Consider the following 20,104-nt stretch of genomic DNA (forward strand, 5'->3'; position numbering starts at 1 on the left):
GATTGTGTTGAGCTCCTCTGTACTTCTACCCAGAGGCCTATGCACCTTGCTCTTATTTTATTTATTTATTTCTAATTTTAAAAATTTATATAAAGGAAACAAATTTCATATATTTGATATATACAGTTTTAAGAACATAATGATATTTCCCACCCTTTCTTCCTTCCCTCCTCTCTAGTTTCTTAATTTTCTTTTAATTTTTTTTTTTTTTTTTTTTTAATTTTTACTTTTGGTTGGGCAAGGGGTGTCAGATATTCTTCATTGCTACCCTTTTTCTCCCCTTGGTCTGTACATTTGTGTTTTTCCTCATTATGCTTCTTTTGTTAGTCATGGTCATTTCAGCCATCTTTTCTTTTTTTTAAAGATGTATTTTTTTATTTAAAAGGCAGAATGACAGAGAGAGGGACACAACTAGCACTCACTAGTTCACTCTCAAAGTACCCACAATAACCATGTCAGGGCTAGGCTGAAGTCAGGAGTTACAAACACCAGCCTTGTCTTTCACATGAGTGAGAAGGACCCACATACTTGGGCCCTTATCTGCTGCCTTCCCAGGTACATTAGCAGGAAGCTGGATTGGAAGTGGAGTAGCTGGGACCAGAACTCGCCATGTGATATAGGATGTGGGCATCGCAGGCAGTGGCTTGTCTCACTGTTCCACCACACCTCCCCCTATCTTGACTTTAGGGTCAGACATTGGTTATAATGGACATGTTTACCAGAGCTGAAGAAAGATGGGGTTAGTTAGTGTATTTGATATCAGAAAAGTTAGCCATGTGCCTCATGTTCCTAGTACAAGTGACAATATAAGATTGAATTAAAAATGTTTCTTGAAAGTCACTTATTTAAGTTTAAAATTGAAATGTATTTACTTGGTTTATTTGTTTTCAAATAAATTTTATCTTTCTAGGACTATACATTTGAAATGTGCTTTATAATTTCTCTTTTTGAGGTAGAAAATAGTGTGAAGAGTACATGGTCTTATGCTAGAAGTCTAGGGTATGTTGAAGTTTTTATAGAACAATGGTCTAACTTTTAGGAATACCATTCTTAAAATGCCTACACTGGTTAAGTGGAGAAAGCAAGTAGGGGGATTTAATGAAAGCTCCCCAGTCTTCTTTCACATCACAGGGGGATGCTGTGGTTTGGATATTTTATTTTGGGTGTCCCCAAAAGGTCCATGTGGTAAGATGTGGTCGCTGGGGTTGCGCTGTTTTGAGGTGGCGAAACCATTAGTAAGTTGAACCTAACGGGAGGGTCTTAGGTCAGTGAGTGCGTGCGTTTGGAAGATAGTTCTCGTCTGACCTTTTGGGTTCTTGCAAGAGAGTCGACATAAAAGCTGTCTGTGCCTCCGGAGTTCCCCACGTGGTCTTTTGGTTACATGCACTCTGCCACCCTCATCAGAGGCCAAATCAGTGGGGCTGCCTGAGCTTTAACTTGAACCCCGAAACTGTAAGCTAAGAAAACCTTTTCACTCTATTAATTCTCTAAAGGTTGGTTTTTCTCTTTGTTTGGCAGTACCAAAAAGCTGACTGACGCAGGGGAGTTTTATAATGACGGATTAGGGCATTCTTGTTCTACCTCTAAATGTTGGCCTAGGTTCATTCAACTTCATAAAAGTGAACCAGGATCAATGTAATACATCAACCGCAAAGTTTCTTACTCCTTGGTGGCGTGCAAGAGACAGAGGTGATTGTGACTCATACTGATTGTGAGAGTTGAGGGAGAAAGACCTACCGAGAAGTGCTAGGTAGCAGAGCCTGTGCCTTATGCAAACAGTGTGAAGTGAAGGCATCACCCTGTGTGAAGTGTGAGGATGTTCCGTTCTCTGAGGGTATGCTTACACCAAGTCAGGCTGATCTCTGCATGACAGTGGACTTAGCTCTTCCAAAGATCTGCTTTCTTCTAAATAACTATATGTGGAAACTTAGTATTTATGCAGAATTCTTTGCAATGGTTGTTTATCCTGTGTGCTCTGGGAATAGAATATATAATACATTCCTCTAAACTACATATAAAAAGATCCCCTTCCATGAAACTCTTTGCTTCTACCTTTGTTTTTGAAATCTTTATAATATGTGTTTAAGTATATAGTCTTTGTAAGAATATTGATCACACAAATATTTATTTGACCATTTGGGAAACAAAAGGCCAAAAAGTCAACTTTGCTAAATTGATTTCTTATTGAATGATGTTGTGTGGTCAGGGCTTTTTAGCTCAACTTTTTATTATAAAACATAATCTGAATCTAAAGTAGAACTAAATAAAACACCCTACCTCCTGCTTCCACCCAACAAAACACTCGTCACCCCTGCCAAAACTAAAACCCCCAATCCTGAAAATCACCTTGATCTTGTTCTTCGTAGTGTCTCCTAAAAAAATAGGACGTTGGGAATATGGAGCCATTAGTTGAACATTCAAGGGGAGCAGGCGTTTTGGCCTTATGGTTATAATGCCAGTTGGGATGTCCTCATTCCATATCAGGGTGCCTGGGTTTGAGTACTGGCTCTGTTCCTGATTCCAGCTTTTTTTGGTGCACAGTCTGGCAGGCAGCTTGTGATAGCTCAGGTGGCTGTGTCCCTGCTGCCCATGTGGGAGACCAGGCATGAGTTCCTGGCTCCCAGGTTTGGCCTGGCTCTACCTAGCCTTTGCAGCCTTTAGGGCTGTGAGCTGTCTTTCTGGCTCTCCAGTAAATTGGTGGTGGTAGTGGGAATGTGGAAAAACATTTCAAGGCAGTTAGGAGCTGATTAAAGATTTATTAGGCTGAGATACTAATAATTACAGTAAAACCTGTTTGTTTTCATGATAATTTATACACACTCTTTTTTCTGTATATTTTGTTTTATGTTGTGCTGCATGTTTTTACTTGTTGGACATACTAGTCAATATGTTATATGATTCTTCCAAGATCTTAATGAGAGGAAAAGTTTTCTTAACCAGATTTTTGCCAGTTGAACCAAAACTGCTGGAAAACAAAGACTATCATCTGTACAGTTGACCCTTACATTGGATATTGTTTCAAAAGTTAGGTTCTTGATCCAGTAGATAAATAAATAAATAGACTTGATTAGCTGATACCAGCTTTTTTGACTATTCCTGTGAGTCTGGATTTTCCATTCAAAAAATAAATTCTCATAAAAAGTATAGTCTGGGTTTGAAAGAGCGTCAATGAGTCAAAGGATTGCATTTTTATTGGCTGTTCAGTGCATGTGTGTTGATCCAGGCTGTGGTGTCCCTTAGGCAATGGGTTGGAAGGGTTGGATGACTTGAGGAAATGATGCCGTGGCCCTGGGGTAGTATCCTCAGCCACTGTGTAAGTGGTAGGCATTTGAGAGAGTGAACTTACCTTACATATTAGTATCTCAACAGTAGAAAGAAGTTCAGAACCCAGTCCCTTGCCCTTTTATTCGTAAAGAGCCCTTGCTAGTATTGAGTTACTGCTGCTCTCTGAATAAAGACTTTGCATAAGATCACATCATTTCTTGGCTGTCAGCATTCAGGATGGAGTGGAATGTTTTTGTTTTTCCTGCGTGTCCACTACATTTTATAGTATGTGGTGAAAACTGGGTAGTTTGCTGCTCTTTGTTTAACTTTAGAATTCCTACCTGCAGTTATTAATAATGCCTATTAGTCCCCATTAGATTTCATATACGGATTAAACTTTGTAAAAATTAATGCATTGGCTTTTTTTGCTTGAAATAGTATTCTTAGTCTCTCCCAAATCAGAGAAAGTGATATAGAGGAATTAGTCAATTTCCCAGAGCCACAAGCATGTTGGAGAAGGAATACATCAGAAATCTCAATGTGTGTGTGAGAGAGAGAAAGAGAAAAAAAAAATCTGTGCTTCAACAGATTCATTGGGGATATACTTACACAAAATGAAGCATGGCTAAATGAAAGGGGACCTAATTTTTTAAAATATTTATTTATTTTGAAACTCAGAGTTACACAGAGAGAGGAGAGGCAGAGAGAGAGAGAGAGAGAGGTCTTCCATCAGCTGGTTCACTCCCCAATTGGCCAAGACGGCCGGAGCTGTGCCGATCTGAATCCAGGAGCAAGGAGCTTCCTCCATGTCTTCCCCTGTGGGTGCAGGGGCCCAATCAGTTGGGCCATCTTCCACTGCTTTCCCAGGCCATAGCAGAGAGCTGGATTGGAAGTGCAGCAGCCGGGACTTGAACCGGTGCCCATATGGGATGCTGACACTGCAGACGGTGGCTTTACCCACTATGCCAAAGCACTGGCCCAGGGGAACCTAATTTTTTTCAATCATTTGTTTTCTCCCCAGTAGCTATATACACACTCACACTGCTAGCATTTATGCTGAATTTCTTTATAAGAATTTGTGACTAAGTTCAGAAGTCAGTTATTGAGTACTTACTGTGTGCAAGGTTCTCTGAGATCAAAATAAATAATATATCACCCTTGATCTCAGGGCCAATCCGCCTATCTCAGAAGTCTTTGATGTTCCTGAGTCATCTTCCTTAGTTTTCAGGTTCTCTGTGAAGGTTAACTCACTAAGTTAGAGGAGTGACTGACACAGGGCAAGGGATTCCATTGCCCCTATAGTTAACATAGTTCAGGTCTGAGTGCTAGCCTCGATTCTGAGAGCTTTGCAGGAATTCGTAGGCCCAGAGGAAACAAAGAAATATCCCATCTAACATTAGACCCCAGCAGATTGGAGCCCACCTTTATCATTCCAAAGGGCACACACTGGCCCCTGTTACTGACCAAAGGAAGGGCACTCCAACCAGAGGCCCACACACGAGCTAATAACACATTGCTCATCACCAACTTTTTTTTTTTAAGTTTTTTTTTTCTTTTTCTTTTTTTTTTTTTTTTTAAACTTTTATTTAATGCATATAAATTTCCAAAGTACGACTTATGGATTACAATGGCTTCCCCCCCATACCGTCCCTCCCACCCACAACCCTCCCCTTTCCCACTCCCTCTCCCCTTCCATTCACATCAAGATTCATTTTTGATTATCTTAATATACAGAAGATCAGCTTAGTATACATCAAGTATGGATTTCAACAGTTTGCTCCCACACAGAAACATAAAGTGAAAAATAATAGATGATTTTTTTTTAAATGATGATGAAATCAGAGCAGACCTATTGTCATGTTTAATCCCAGTGAGAGTCAAGTTGGGAATTGATAATTTTTTTTTTTTTAACAGAGAATCAGTTTAGTATGCATTAAGTAAGGATTTCAACAGTTTGCACCCCCATAGAAACACAAAGTGAAATATATTGTTTGAGTACTCGTTATAGCATTAAATCTCAATGTACAGCACATTAAGGATAGAGATCCTACATGAGGAGTAAGTGCACAGTGACTCCTGTTGTTGACTTTACCAATTGACACTCCTGTCTATGGCATCAGTAATCTCCCTATGCTCCGGTCATGAGTTTCCAAGGCTATGGAAGCCCTCTGAGTTCTCCGACTCTTATCTTGTTTAGACAAGGTCATAGTCAAAGTGGAGGTTCTCTCCTCCCTTCAGAGAAAGGTACCTCCTTCTTTGATGACCTGTTCTTTCCACTGGGATCTCACTCGCAGAGATCTTTTGCCAGAGTGTCTTGGCTTTCCATGCCTGAAATACTCTCATGAGCTTTTCAGCCAGCTCCGAATGCCTTTAGGGCTGATTCTGAGGCCAGAGTGCTATTTAGGACATCTGCCATTCTATGAGTCTGCTGAGTATCTCACTTCCCATGTTGGATCACTCTCCCCTTTATTTACTCCATCGGTTAGCGTTAGCAGGTACTAGACTTGTCTATGTGCTCCCTTTGACTTCCAGTCCCTCCACCATGACCAACTGTGAACTGAAACTGATCACCTGGAACAGTGAGATGGCATTGGTACATGCCACCTCGATGGGATTGAATTGGAATCCCCTGGTATGCTTCCAACTCCACCACTTGGGGCAAGTCAGCCTGAGCATGTCCCAAATTATACATCTCTTCCCTCTCCCATTCCCACCACCATGTTGAAAGGCAGAGTTAGAGACAGGGAGAGAGAGAGATCTTCCCTCCACTAGTTCACTCGCAAATAGTCTCAACAGCCCAGGGCTGGGCTAGGCTGAAGCTAAGAGTCAGGAGCTTCTTCCAGGTCTCCCACATGAGTGCAGAGCCCCAAGCACTTGGGCCATATTCCACTGCCTTCCCAGGTGCATTAGCAGGGAGCTGGATCAGAAGTGGAGTAGCTAAACTGGGGCCCATGTGGGATGCTGGCACTGCAGGCAGCAGCTTTACCGACTGTGCCATAGCACCAGCCCCTTGTCGCCAACTTCGAACTTGAACGTTCACAGCCTTTAGTCTCTAAGGAAGTCCAGGAATTGAGTGTCAGCTGCCTGGCTCCTTGCTCTGTGCTCCTTTTCCTCCATCCCAGTGTCAGTGGTTGGCTTGCTGTGTGTTGGGCATGTGGACCCAGTTGGGGGGAAGTTCGATAACAGTCTGAAGAGGCTGATAGTCTATTGCAAGAGATGGACAAATGCATGAATTAATTGACGCATGAGACCAAAAGATGATCCTCTATGAGTTTTAAACAGTATAAGGAAGAACACACAGAATGGGACCTTCCCGGAATTCTGAGAAGATATTACAGATGATGAGATAGTGCAGTGGCTGAAAATTTTAAATGAAAAATTTTCAAGTTTTAAAAAATCCTGCCCCCTTTTATAGGTTAAAAAAGGATCGCCTTTAATATAAGAAGTTTCAGAATAATTGCTTTCTGTAATTACTTACTATGATTTATTACCAGATAAATTGATTGAATGCTGTGCAGATCCCTTCCACCTTGAGCTACTATTTGAGGTAATATATTTATTTTTCTTCCAAGAGAATAATTTAATTTAAAGTACAGTGATTTTTAAAAGTATATTTTAGACAAAATACTAGGTACTTTTTTGAAATTTTTTCCCAGAATTTTTAATTTGTCTTTTAAATTAATACAGTGTTCTCATAGTCTTAGTAATTTCTTTAATTGTCTACTTTAAACATTCACCTAAATTACCTGTGCAAATTTATAATTGCTAGCTTGATTATAACCAAGCCTTTTGGCCTACAACTTGCTATGATCCACGAAATAGATACTTACAAAATAATTATCTTGAGGAACATCTAAATATAAAAAAAAATGCTTCAAAAACTTTATGGTGTGCATTTCCAATTTCAGTATGAGTGAGTTGTATTATTTGCCCAACCTGTATTATCTGTTTTGCTTGAGGGGCTATCTCAGGCTGTGGTAGCCCTGAAAATGTATCATGAAATACTGATGTGCTCCTTCTTTATAATGTGCCTCTCATCAGAAATATAATCCTTTAAGAATGCCATGTAATGCAAACAGTGTATTTAAAGTGAAATATTAGTCTGTAGTGAAATTATTGAAATGATGGCTAATGCTTGCCTTGAAGCATTGAAAGCAAGAGGAAATTCTCCCAGTCTTCCCTCTATTAGGTCCCTCCTTTATTTACAGGACTCTGAAATCCAACAGATGCTGCAAGTATCAACAGCCTTGTGGATTAAATAACCGTTGTTGAGATAGCCTGCAAATCTGACCATATTTCCTTGGCTAATTTCACTCTGCCTCTCTATTTCAAACAAATGCTTTAAAATTGAATTTAGGAATTACATTTCTTGAGGACACTGGTAATCTTTTGTCCCCTGTAGTTCTGAACATAAGCCTTTAAAGACAGCAAGATCTCAGAATTGGTTATTGAACGAGTGAAATACCATTTTCCCGTATGAAACATTTAGATCTGTAAGTAGCAATCAATGCATTTTAAAGTAATTTATTCAAAATACTACACCTAAAATAAATCTATAAATATGATGAACTTCTAAAGCAATGTATTTCTACCTCTCATTGTTAAAAATCTTAGTTGAGAGAAATCTACTTAAAATATGATTAGTGTTTTATTCTAAGATGTGTTTCAATAACATGTCATTTCTAAGGCAAAGAATGATTATAGTTTCTGCTTATGCATTTGCATGTTTTCCATAAAATAGGTCTCCCGGATTCTCTCTCTTTTTCTCCCTAAATTGCTTTACAGAGGGTTATATAGATAAAAAAGACCCATGATGATTTTTCATGTATTGTTTATTTTAGTTCCTGTGGCAGGTGCAATCTGTATTTTCATGTAAAGTTACCATTTTGTGAATGAGAAGACAATTATTCCCAGTGGGCTGGTGTCTTCGTTTAGCCAGTCTCACCACTTTTCATTTCTTTGTGGATACATCTGGTGACCCATTATCTCCTGCAAAATGGCCCTCCAGCCGCTTGAGAAATAACAGCCTTTCTGGCCCTGAAACAAGGAAGTGTCAGCTGATTGCAGCCTGAGAAATGGAAGACTCCCCCTCTAGAGACTCCCCTCCTGATGAGCCCGGCTCTCAAGAATGTCCACTTTCCTGCTTTCTTTGTTATTAGGGGTCCGGCCAGGTGTCTCTGTTGTACTCTGTCATTGGTTGCAGCAGCATGTATCTAGCCATTATTTTGATTGGAAGCTTAGCACATGCAGCAATGTCCTCAATAGCATCTTTTCTCTTTGTCTTGGAGTTTAAGCTCCATCTAAATAATTTATTCAAAAGTCAAACCCCACAAACCAAATATTTTTGACTGAAACATGGACTCTGAGAACATTTTTTCTTCCTTAAAAAAAGTTTTATTATTTGAAAGGCAGAGTTAGAGGGAGGGAGGGAGAGAGAGAGAGAGAGAATATCTTTCATTTGCTTCGATCTTAACTCCCCAAATGGCTTCCATTCTGGGAGCTTCTTCCAGGTGGCGGCTTAAGCTACTACACCACAACACTGGCCCTTCTGAGCAGGTTCTTTACTCCATGTAGAATCAGCATCAATTCCTGAGCCCTTTCTATTTACTTCAATTTCCAGGTCGTTAGGGTCCTGGGGAGGCTTGTTTGTGGCTTCTCTGATGACCGTTTTGTGCTGAGTTTGTTGATAGCTGGGAATAATTTGGAGGTGCTGTCAGGACTGACTTGAGTTGATTTTTCTGGTGGAAGATGAGGGTGTATTGAATAAAGTCAGGTGACTCTGGTCTAAGTTGGTAAGGAAGGGAGAGGGTGGGAGAGGTTGACTGTCACATTTCCAAAGCCATGGAGCACAATTGTTTCTGTCCACAGTCATTGTTGCTATGAGAACATGATGTGGTAGCGCTTGGTGGCTCCTGCCTCCTCCTTTGAAAATCAACATAGGAAGGTTCCATTCAAAACTTCTTTCATTCAAAAACTTATAAGGATCTACCATAAAGAAGATAAAAGATGAAAAGACTTCCGTGTGTGTGTGTGTGTGTGTGTGTGTGTGTGAGCTTCTTTTGGATAAGGCTCGTGTATAGTCTGGTGAACTCCTGAGTGAAGGATTCCTGAGAAGATTAATCTGCCTTTGAGGCTCAGCACACTTGTAATTGCACACTTGCAAAACGCACCCTTTGAAGTTGTTGCCCTGCAGTTGTTTGGAAAGGCGCTGGCTGTTAAGAGCTTTAACTTGACTTTGTATAGTCCAAAGCACCTGGGTTTTGAGCCCTGGTTCTTTACACTAGTTTTGTGACCCCTTTGGGGAGTTAACCTTCTTGCTCCTCAGTTTTTCTCATGTATAAAATGGGGATGATGGTCCCTACTCATAGATTTGTTGTATTAAATAGATTAAATGAGTTAGTGGCATGTAGTTCTTATAGCTAATTTTTGAAATAGTTCTTATTGTGTTGTTGGAATGTCAGATGAACTTTGAGGATTTAAAGAGAGAAAGACTTTAGACTTTCTCATTGAATGACTATATAAAGTCTATAGTTAAGTGGTAATGCCAGTGGGAGTACTTAACATTTCTTAGCCTGGGGATAAATATAGTGGAGAAATTGAACATGCAAACATGAATGCCCATCTATTTGAACTTTTTAAGACTGCACTTTGATCCTCCTCTACACAGACTTTTAATTTGAGATTGAAGAACTTAGAATTATGATACCAGGATACTTCAAAAAGTTCACAGAAAATTGGAATTAAAAGTTTTTTGGGTACAAAAAATTTTTGAAGCCCACACCTAGTTTTTTTCATAGTATACATTTTTCATGAACATTTTGAAGATCCTTTTTACTCAAAATGTGACCACCTGCTTCGGTGTCCAAGTATGTTTTTAAAAAATGTAAAATCTGGGTTCTTTTGGCATTCTCTGAGCCTGAATCCCAGGGGCAAAGAGCCCAGGAATTTACATTTTTAACAAGCTCCCCTAGTGATTGTAACACACAATTTGCAGAAAGTTGGCTTAGAAGAGTGGCTCTCAACCCAGATGCTCATTAGAATCCTTTGGGGGAGAATTTAAAAGATGCTGATGTTTGGATTCTAAGCTTAGTGCTCCCGATTTTATTGTTTTGCAGTGTGGCACTGGGCATTAATGTATTAGAGGTGATTATAGTGTGCAGCCGTGGTGAGAGGCGGTGGCATCAGAAGACAATTAGTGATGGAGATTGTTGACATCGTTTATATCAGAAATGGAAGGCTGAGTTGATGATTCATTCTTTCAAAAACTAATTGCAGTAGTTGCCAGGGGCTAGCGCAAGCAGATGGGGAATTGTTGGGTATAGGGTTTTTGTCTGGGATGATGAAAAATTTCTGGAAATGGTTACTGGTGATGGTTGTGCAACTTTGTGCATATATGTTCTGTGCCATTGAACTACAATGCAAATGGTGAATTTTGCATTATGGATATTTTAACCATAATTTAAAAATACTGAAAAAAGCCATTACAGTGTATACATTCTGAATCTTAATGTCTTTCTTTTCAGAGTGACAGGGTATCATGAATGCCGCTGGTTCCAGGGGCCACTCCCCTGCATTCCTACAGCCTCAGAATGGAAACAGCCATCGCTCACCTGGTTATGTTCCAGGGAAGGTTGTCCCCCTGCGTCCCCCGCCTCCTCCAAAGAGCCAAGCTTCGGCCAAATTTACCTCCGTCAGACAAGAAGCCCAGGCTACCTTCGCATTCTCACCGGAAGAACAGCAAAACCAGAGAGAAAGCCGAAAGCACAAGAGACACAAAAATACTTTCATTTGCTTTGCTGTTACTAGTTTCTCATTTTTTGTTGCACTTGCAGTCATTTTAGGAATATCCTCAAAATATGCTCCAGATGGTAAGTGTATGTGCTTGTGTGGATGTGTACGTACATAGAATACATTTTTGGAGAAGAGAAAGGGAGGAAATAGGGCAACCTTTTGGGAAAATTTGCTGTATTAAGTTGGCTCTAGCTAACTATTACATAATTAGTATGAGGTGTAACTTCTTGTGAATAAAAGCAATTCCTGGAATTCATGGGAAACTATAAAATTTAAGGATTGTTCTTCTTTTCCACTTAACATTCTGTCCCTACACTCTTGGATTATATCTTTTACAAAAGCTTTTTAAAAACAATTTTTATTTATTTTCATTTATTTGAAAAGTAGACAGATGGACTTAGACAGGGAGAGTTCTTCCATTTGCTGGCTCCCTCCTCCAAATGCTTGCAACAGCCAGGGCTGGGCCAGGCCAAAGCCAGGAGCCCAGAACTGAATCCCAGGGCTCCCATGTGGGTGGCCAGGACCCAAAAACTTGAGCTGACCTGCCACCTCTCAAGGTGTGTGTTGGAAGGAAACCGAATCAGAAGTAGAGCATGTGGGTGTCCCCAGTGACGTCATAACCACATCACCAAACTTCTGCAGATGCTTTTAAATATTTACTGAAGTCTTGAGGCAGCACAGTTTGATCCTTTGTAAGAGTAGGTATGACTTTTGGGCTACCAGAAGTTTGTTTTCTTTTGTCAGTTATAAGTGCTAGATTTGATTTTTTTTAATTGACTGAAAAATGAGATTTGTGGTTTAAAATGGACTTGAAAGACCGTTTCAAATGAGAAACTTCAAATATTTCTGAGTAACTGTGTGTATCCCTGAAGGCAAACATCCATTAGGATGTATGAGTTCTTAAACGTTGGTGCATAAATTACTCATTATTTCATTATTAATTGTCATGTAGGGAAATTTGTATTTCTGAAATGGTCTGCTTCTCAGGTTGATATCAATACTTTTAATAATTTCAAAGAAGTTTGTTGCCAGTTAGCCTCAGTCTGATATCAACAAACGTTTTCGGCCGGCGCCGCAGCTCACTTGGCTAATCCTCCGCCTGTGGCACCGGCACCCCGGGTTCTAGTCCTGGTTGGGGTGCCGGATTCTGTCCTTGTTGCTCCTCTCCCAGTCCAGCTCTCTGCTGTGGCCCGGGAGTGCAGTGGAGGATGGCCCAAGTGCTTGGGCCCTGCACCCGCATGGGAGACCAGAAGGAGGCACCTGGTTCCTGCCTTCAGATCAGTGCAGTGCGCCAGCCATAGCGGCCATTGGAGGGTGAACCAACGGAAAAGGAAGACCTTTCTCTCTGTCTCTCTCTCTGTGTCTAACTCTGCCTGTCCAAAAAAAACCAAAAAAAACAAAACAAAAAAAAAAAAAACAAAAAACATTTTCCTCATAAAGAAACACCATCAGTCTAAAAATTAGAGGGCTCAGGGAAGTAGAATCAGACCGTAGCAATCTGTATTGGGCATCTAATTTGAGCTTTTAAAGATTTATTTATTTGTTTGAAAGAGTTACTTGGCTAGGCTGAAGCCAGGTGCCAGGAACTTATTCCAGGTCTCCCACATGTGTGGCAGGGGCCCAAACTTTTGGACCATCTTCTGCTACTGTTCCCAGGCCATCAGCAGGGAGCTGGATTGGAAGTGGAGCAATCAGGATTTGAACTGGCTGGTGCCTGTATGGAATGCCGGCGTTCCTTATGGAATGGTGGCTTTACCTGCTATGCCACAGCATTCACCTCATCTGAATTTTTTACAAAGTATACAACAGATTTTTGTTAGAACAGATGCTACCTTAAATGAAATATGGTAGTTGAGAAGCATTTTACCACTTATAAGACTTACAAATATTGTTAAATTTTCATGGGTGCTTTAGATTTTTTAAAGATTTATTTATTTACTTGAAAGGCAGAGTTACAGAGACTTAGAGGCAGAGAAAGAGAGCTCTTCCATCTGTTGGTTCACTCCCCAAATGGCTGCAACAGCCAGAGCTGAGCTGATCTGAAGCCAGGAGCCAGCAGCTTCTTCTGGGTCTCCCATGTGGGTGCAGAGGCCCAAGGACTTGGGCCATCTTCTGCCGCTTTCCCAGGCCACAGCAGAGAGCTGGATTGGAAATGGAGCAGCCAGGACTCGAACCCGTGCCCATATGGGACGCTGGCACGACAGGCGGTAGTTTTACTCTCTAGAGCACAGTGCAGCCCCACATTAGGCATTTTGTAGATTTTTTTAAGATCCTGGAAGAGGTCGTGTAAGCACTTCCAAGAGAATAGACAGGAAGTACAAGATATGTTTCTATCAACATCTTTGTTGACCTAGCTGGTAGACCACATTATGAATTTGTGAAATTGATTTGTATTGCAAGTAGTGTTGACTTTGTGGGCCCCTTTCCCAGCAGAATAACCAATTTCTCTGCTTCTGTTCTTATTTCCCATGTAATTTAACAAGGGCATGGTAGTACTAAGGAGAAATCAGAGCCAAAATCTGTGGCTTTCGTCATTGTTTTCCTAGTCCATGAAAAGCGTTGAGTTGCTGATGTGGTTCCTTGAATCAGCAGTTTTTAGTTTTACATTTTGGCAATGTACGTGTAAATTATCAGTGGAAAGATCTGCTATGTTGAAATATTTCAGGGTCAGCCTCACTGTGGTTACTGCCATTACAGATGCACTTACTGGTCTACAAGTGGATAGCCAAGAAGGTGAGGCTGACTGGGCTGTTTTCTAGTGCTTTCTGCAGACCATGCATTTTCTCATTAACTCTGCCTTCCTGGAAGGAAACAGAATTTTTGGTGGTGATTCTAATGAGGCATGTCTCCTGAGGGATAATTAGAAACAATTAAGAGGAATTATGTAACTATGGTAATAGGCTCTGCATCTCAGAAGACTGGATCTCCTTTTCTGTAGCTGGATACAGTGCTTGTTACATGGGACATTGATTTGCTTCTTGTATAACATCATGGAGAATTCTTGCTAGATGTTTTATAGGAAGAAGGTGGTAGAAGAAAAGTTCAGAAAATCCTTGGTATCGGGGTAGGCATCCTGGCACAGGGTGTTAAATTGCCGCTTGGGTTGCCTGTATTCCATGTTGGAGTGCCTGGGATCAAATTCCAACTCTACCTTCTGATCCACTTCCTCGGAGGAAGCAGATGATGGGCTAAGTACTTGAGTCCTTCCCACCCACATAGGAAACTTGGATGGAGTTCCTGGGTCCTGGCTTTGGCTTAGCCAAACTCTGACTGTTGTGGGCATATGAGCATTTAGAGAGTGAACCAGTGAATGGAAGATCGAACTCTCTCTTTCTCTCTGCTTTTAAATAAAAAATGAATAAATAAACCTTTAAAAAATGAGAATAAACTTTAGTGTAATAATAAAAAAATCTTCAATGCATATAATAAATTTAGAAGATTCTTATTTCTTTGATTAGAAGAAAAGTTTATGGATTATTTTTAGTATAATGGCTATAGGCATTGGTTTAACACAAAAAATTAAATATCAATGATTATGAAATTTGTGAAAAAAATTAGCCGCCTGAAACAGAAATGGCTAGACTGACTTTATTTGTAGTCACTAACACCTCAGAGAGAAAGCACAGGCCTAGGGCAACGTAAGTGCTTGGAAATAGGAAGATGTTAGCATCTGTGTTAGGCAATTACAAAATGAGGAGTCAGAATATTTGTTTTCTGTATAAAATAAGATCTTTGTGCCACAACCCATCTCCCTACTCTTTTCTCGTGTCATTCCACAGTATACACTTCCTACCTTCACAAAAGGTACTTAGTTCTTAAGATTGTCTGGCAAGTCTTGCTTATTTGTCCCTTTACTTCGTTTGAATTACAGGCAACACATCGCTGTTCTGAGCAGCCCAGTAGACTTAGCTAGCTAGGGATACTTGCATGACTCCTGTTCGTATCTTCCCTGCGTGTCCCTCTGTTATTTACACATGAGGATCATTCAGAAAGCTTGTGGAAAAATGGAATGAAAAGATACTAGTCTGTGGAAAGAAATTTTGAAATCCATGCATACTTTCTCGTCTTATGCATTTTTCCATGGGCTTTTTGAAGATTTCTTGTATTATTCATCCTTTGGGTCTAAGTTGGTGTCACTGATTCCAGGAAGCTGCCTCACTTACTGCAGCCCCATTCTTCTTCTTTCTGATTCTGTTTACACGGTGGCTAGATTATAACCTCTGAGGGAATGTGAGTTCGTTTTATTCTTTGTAAATGTTACAGTACCAAATACAGAGTGGACAAATTGATCCTCAAGAACTGCTTGGTCATTAGTGGGTCAAAACTGAAGGTGTGATTTTCCCCCCCTCCTCTTCTAAATTATGGCAGAAACTGAAAGTTTCATGCGTTGAATAGTTGCAGGAATGCAGACTACTTTCATGTTTCATTTTTATCTGTTCGAGTAGCAGATTCTCATTCTAGTGAAAGACTGTAGTAAGGATCCTCATGTCATAAATGGGGAACTTGCAGTCACCCAACTTGCTGAGTAGTCTTGGGTTTGGCTTCTCTGTCATTTTCTCATCTTTGAAAATGAGAAGTCATGGCTGAGGCTGCTGGGCTGCTGCAGTTCTGTTGGGAAGTCCCCACGGCTGGGATCGTGCTGTGGCTCAGCCTCTGCCTGGGAAAGCCTTGCTGTCGGCACCTACTTTAGGTCTGCTGTGCATAGGAAGGCACTTGTGAAGACCAAATACACTTTTTAGCAATTTCCATTTTCTTGCCAATATGTTGTAAACATGTTTTCTTTCCTGAAACAGCTTTCCAGTGAGTGTCCAAGGACACTTCATCATTTTGCTTCTTACTATTGATTGCTTTCCAGAGTAGATGATTCAAGGGAACTCCATTTTCACTAGTGAAGTTTGACTCAAACTACATGCTAGCAATTCAGTTTTGTGGGGACCCTTTTTTTTTTAAGTGTTGTGAAAGTAAAGGATTTGATGTTTCCATGGGGGCAGAGGGAAGGTGAGAAGGTGAGAATTTCCATCCTCATGGCAAGAGCTCAAAACATGTAAGTGCAGAGTTTGTATTTGGCTAACAGTATTCTAACATTTTGTTGGGTTGGAGGGAAGATAAATGTTGTATTATTTTATAGAGAATTGTCCAGATCAAAACCCTCGTCTCAGGAACTGGGATCCAGGACAAGATTCTACAAAACACATTGTTATTAAGGAGGGAGATATGTTCCGTCTGATCTCAGATGTCACGGTGAATTCTATAGTCATTCAGGATGGAGGTAGGTAATGGTCTCTGCTTACGGGAACTTCAAGGTTACTCTTCAGTGTGGAGGATAGTCAATGTTCCTTATACAGAAACTGTTCTTAGGTTGAATAGTCTTTAGTGTGTGGTGTATTTTCTAACCATGGATATGAAAAATTCCCCCAAATCCAAGAAATGAAAAAAAACCTTAGAAATTATTCAAGTTGAGACCCTTGATTTATGGAGAAGGAAACAGCAGCTCCAGAGAGTTGTTCTCTCATTCCTAAATTTCTGTAACAACTTATGGAGAGTGAGGAGAGAGTTAACTTAGGTTAATATACAAGGGAATTTCGAAAAGTTCCTGGAAAATGGAATTTATGTTGGTATGAACAATTTTGAAATCGGGGCAGGGGGTATCTTCAAAAAGTTCATGAAAAATGTGTATTATGGAAAAAATTATGCATGGATTTCAACATTTGTTGTAAAAAATTAACTTTTTATATATAAAGTATTTTTTGGGAAACAGATACACACAGAGACAGAGATAGCAAGCCCTTATCTACTAGTTAGCTCCCGAAATGCCCACGATAGTTGGACCAGACCAAAGCTGGGATCTGTCTCTCCTGTGGGAGTCAAGGACATAACTACTAAGTTATTACTTGCTGCCCGTCTGGAGTGTGCCACAGCAGGCAACGAGAATCAGGAGCTGGGGCTGGGATTGAACCCAGACGCTCCAACCCAGCTAGTCTGATATGGAATATGAGCTCCTAACCAGCAGCCTGATTTCTAGGTCACATGGCACCTCTGAAGTTTCTTTTAATTCTGTTTTCCAAGAAGATTTTTGAAGTACTCTCATGAGTAAACACGTGGTTCAGATGTGTAGACTGTCAGATATTTTTCTAGAAATGATTTACCTCTAAAGTGAATGGATTGAGATTCACACTCACAGGCATTTTTAGTATGTTGGAGATAGGAGCTCCTCATGTTTTTCCTTTACTATGTTTTGGAAGCCAGTTTAATTTTGGAGACAGATAGTAAATTCTGTTTCCCAATTTAATTTTGTGGAAGTGTACTTCCCCCCCAACCCTACTTCTTTGTATCTCAGGAAGTTATTTCAGAAGTTAGCTTACGATCGTGTTGTTCCCTGCAGGACTTCTTGTCTTTGGGGATGATAAAGATGGATCCAGAAACATTACTTTGAGGACTCGTTACATCCTGATTCAGGATGGTGGGGCGCTTCATATTGGAGCAGAAAAATGCCGCTATAAATCCAAAGCGACCATTGCCTTGTATGGCAAGTCAGATGAAGGTGAAAATCTGCCAACATTTGGCAAAAAGTTCATCGGTGTGGAGGCTGGCGGGACACTGGAGCTCCATGGGGCACAGAAGACAACATGGACGTTGTTGGCGAGGACGCTGCATTCCTCGGGCTTGCCATTTGGGTCCTACACCTTTGAGAAGGACTTTTCCCGGGGCCTCAATGTGAGGGTCATTGACCAAGACACAGCCAAAATTTTGGACAACGTGAAGTTTGATACCCATGAGTACCACAATGAGAGTCGGCGACTTCAAGAATTCTTGAGATTACAAGATCCAGGGCGGATTGTTGCCATAGCTGTTGGAGATTCAGCAGCCAAAAGCCTCTTACCAGGAACAATCCAGGTGATTCAGGACCGGTTGGGAAGCAAGCTGATCCAAGGACTGGGTTACAGGTAGGAGTCTTGTCTCTCCCTCCCAGCTCTGTCTCGTCTCGGAGTCTTTGTGAGAGGGGAGAACGAGGGTGGGGAAGGAAAGCACAAGACTCAAAGCTGATGGAGCTATCGGTGTTAGGTCTGGTTGCCTTTCGTGGGACTGGAGGACAGGATTTGGAGCAGAAGAGCTCTTGTCTTGGCTTTTGTTTGTGAAGTCCTTTGTGAACTGGAGTGTTGGGCTTGTGAAAATGTGGAGCTGTGATGTAGCAGGTAAAGCCACTGCCTGCAGCACCAGCATTCCATGTGGGTGCCAGTTCAAGTCCCGGCTTTTTCTCTTCTGATCCAGCTCACTGTTAATGCCCCTGAGAAAGCAGTGGACGATGGCCCAAGTACTTGGGCCCCTGCACTTATGGGAGAGACACAGAGATACTCCTGGCTACTTGCTTCAACCTGGCTCAGTCCTGGCTGTTGTGGCCATTTGGGGAGTGAACCAGCAGATGGAAGATTCTCTCTCTCTCTCTCTCTCTCTCTCTGCCTCTCTGTAACTGTGCCTTTCAAATAAATAAATAAATAAATAAATAAATTAAAAAAACACAATCAGGCAGTTGAAGGGCAATTTGCCTGTGCAGATAAGGAAACTCAAGCTACTTGAGGCAACCTGTGATTTTAACTGTTAGTGCAAGATTCCATGGCAAGATGAAACACCTGTCTTAAAATTCCAAAAAGGGTGGCTGGCAGGTACCCTGTGGTGTAGCAGGTAAAGCTGCTGCCTGCAGTGCTGACATCCCATATGGGCAGCAGTTCGAGTCTCAGCTGCTCTGCTTCCCATCCAGCTCTCTGCTATGGCCTGGGAAAGCAGTAGAAGATGGCCCAAGTCCTTGGACCCCTGCACCTGCATGGGAGATCTGGAAGAAGCTCCTGGCTCCTGGCTTTGGATTGGCTCAGCTCTGGCTGTTGTGTCCATTCGGGGAGTAAACCAGTGGATGGAAGCTCTCTCTCTCTCTCTCTGTGTGTGTGTGTGTGTGTGTGTGTGTGCCTCTGCTTCTCTTTAACTCTGCCTTTCAAATAAATAGATAAATCTTTAAAAAAAAGAAGTCCAAGAAGGTAGAGCATGCAGTTTTTTTCTCTTTTTTTTTGAAACCCTAGAATGCTAACTTGAATCTACTTGTTTGGTTGGTGCAGGTCTATGGAATCTTGGCAGAATTAAGGAAAGAAAAAGTTGGACAGCTTGTCCAGATAGTATAGAATTTATTTCTACTATTTATGATTTTTGTGTCATACTGTAATTAACCATGATTTCCCAATGCAGTCATGTATCTAGGGAAAGTAGCTGGTTCAACATTTAATTCAAAGACCAGAAGTTTTATTTCTGCTAAATGTTCTTAATGAAACTGAGATTATCTGCTGTGAGAAAGTAAGAGGACTTCAAAACCCACATGTTGAAATAGTCTAGTAATTTTTTCTGTTGATGGTAGATTGTTGGAATGAAATACTGTCTACACAAATTCGAAAGTAGGGTAAGAACACAAAAATTAGTGATGAAGAAGGGTCTGCAACATTTTACAAATGTGTTTCATTCACCTAGGAAATAATTGGGAGATGCTAAGTATTGGGTACCTGTAAATGCTTTGATGAAACGACACTGAGTCATTTTGTTTATTTTTATTTGTAATTTTTTTATTTATTTGAGACAGGAAGTTCCCATCTGCTGGTTCACTCCCAAAGTGCCCATAAAGCCAAGAGCCAGCAACTCAAGTCAGTAGGCGGCATGGACCCCATTCCTTGAGCAGTCTTTACTGCCTTCTCGGGTTCTCACTGGCATAAGTTGGGAGTTGGGAGCTGGCCATCGAATCCAGGTGCTCCGATATGGGATGTGAGCATCATATCCAGTGCCTGATCCACCAGGCTAAATGCTAGCTCATTTAATCTAGTGGCTAAAGAGATAGAAGCAGGTGATGATCACACAGTGCGACTGCAGTTACAGGAGCCTAAGTAGAAAGAGCCATAACTTGTCCTAAGGAATCAGATTAAGTTTCCAAAGGCAGGAGACCTGCAGGAAGTTTAGGAGTGTGCTTTGTAGCACATGGAGAAGGGAGGCTTTCTAGAACAAGAGACTACCATGTACA

General features: G+C 41.0%; 1 protein-coding gene across 4 annotated transcripts in view; it reads left to right on the forward strand.

The window, feature by feature from the left end:
* The window catches only part of CEMIP2 (cell migration inducing hyaluronidase 2), an 89,000-nt gene that overhangs the window by 9,311 nt on the left and 59,585 nt on the right, over positions 1-20,104 (forward strand). For 2 of the 4 annotated variants that reach the window (XM_070050814.2, XM_017341788.4), the window contains exons 2-5: positions 6,759-6,811; positions 10,788-11,132; positions 16,184-16,324; positions 17,438-17,999. In XM_070050814.2, the coding sequence (XP_069906915.1) occupies positions 10,802-11,132; positions 16,184-16,324; positions 17,438-17,999 (1,034 nt within the window). In that variant the 5' untranslated portion in view covers positions 6,759-6,811; positions 10,788-10,801. The remainder of the gene's footprint in view (positions 1-6,758; positions 6,812-10,787; positions 11,133-16,183; positions 16,325-17,437; positions 18,000-20,104) is intronic. The other 2 variants (XM_008256356.5, XM_008256353.5) reach the window with 1 other exon arrangement.

The sequence above is a fragment of the Oryctolagus cuniculus genome, chromosome 1 (assembly GCF_051225735.1).
Source record: "Oryctolagus cuniculus isolate XC-2025 breed Fujian yellow rabbit chromosome 1, ASM5122573v1, whole genome shotgun sequence".
Classification (NCBI taxonomy): Eukaryota; Metazoa; Chordata; class Mammalia; order Lagomorpha; family Leporidae; genus Oryctolagus; species Oryctolagus cuniculus.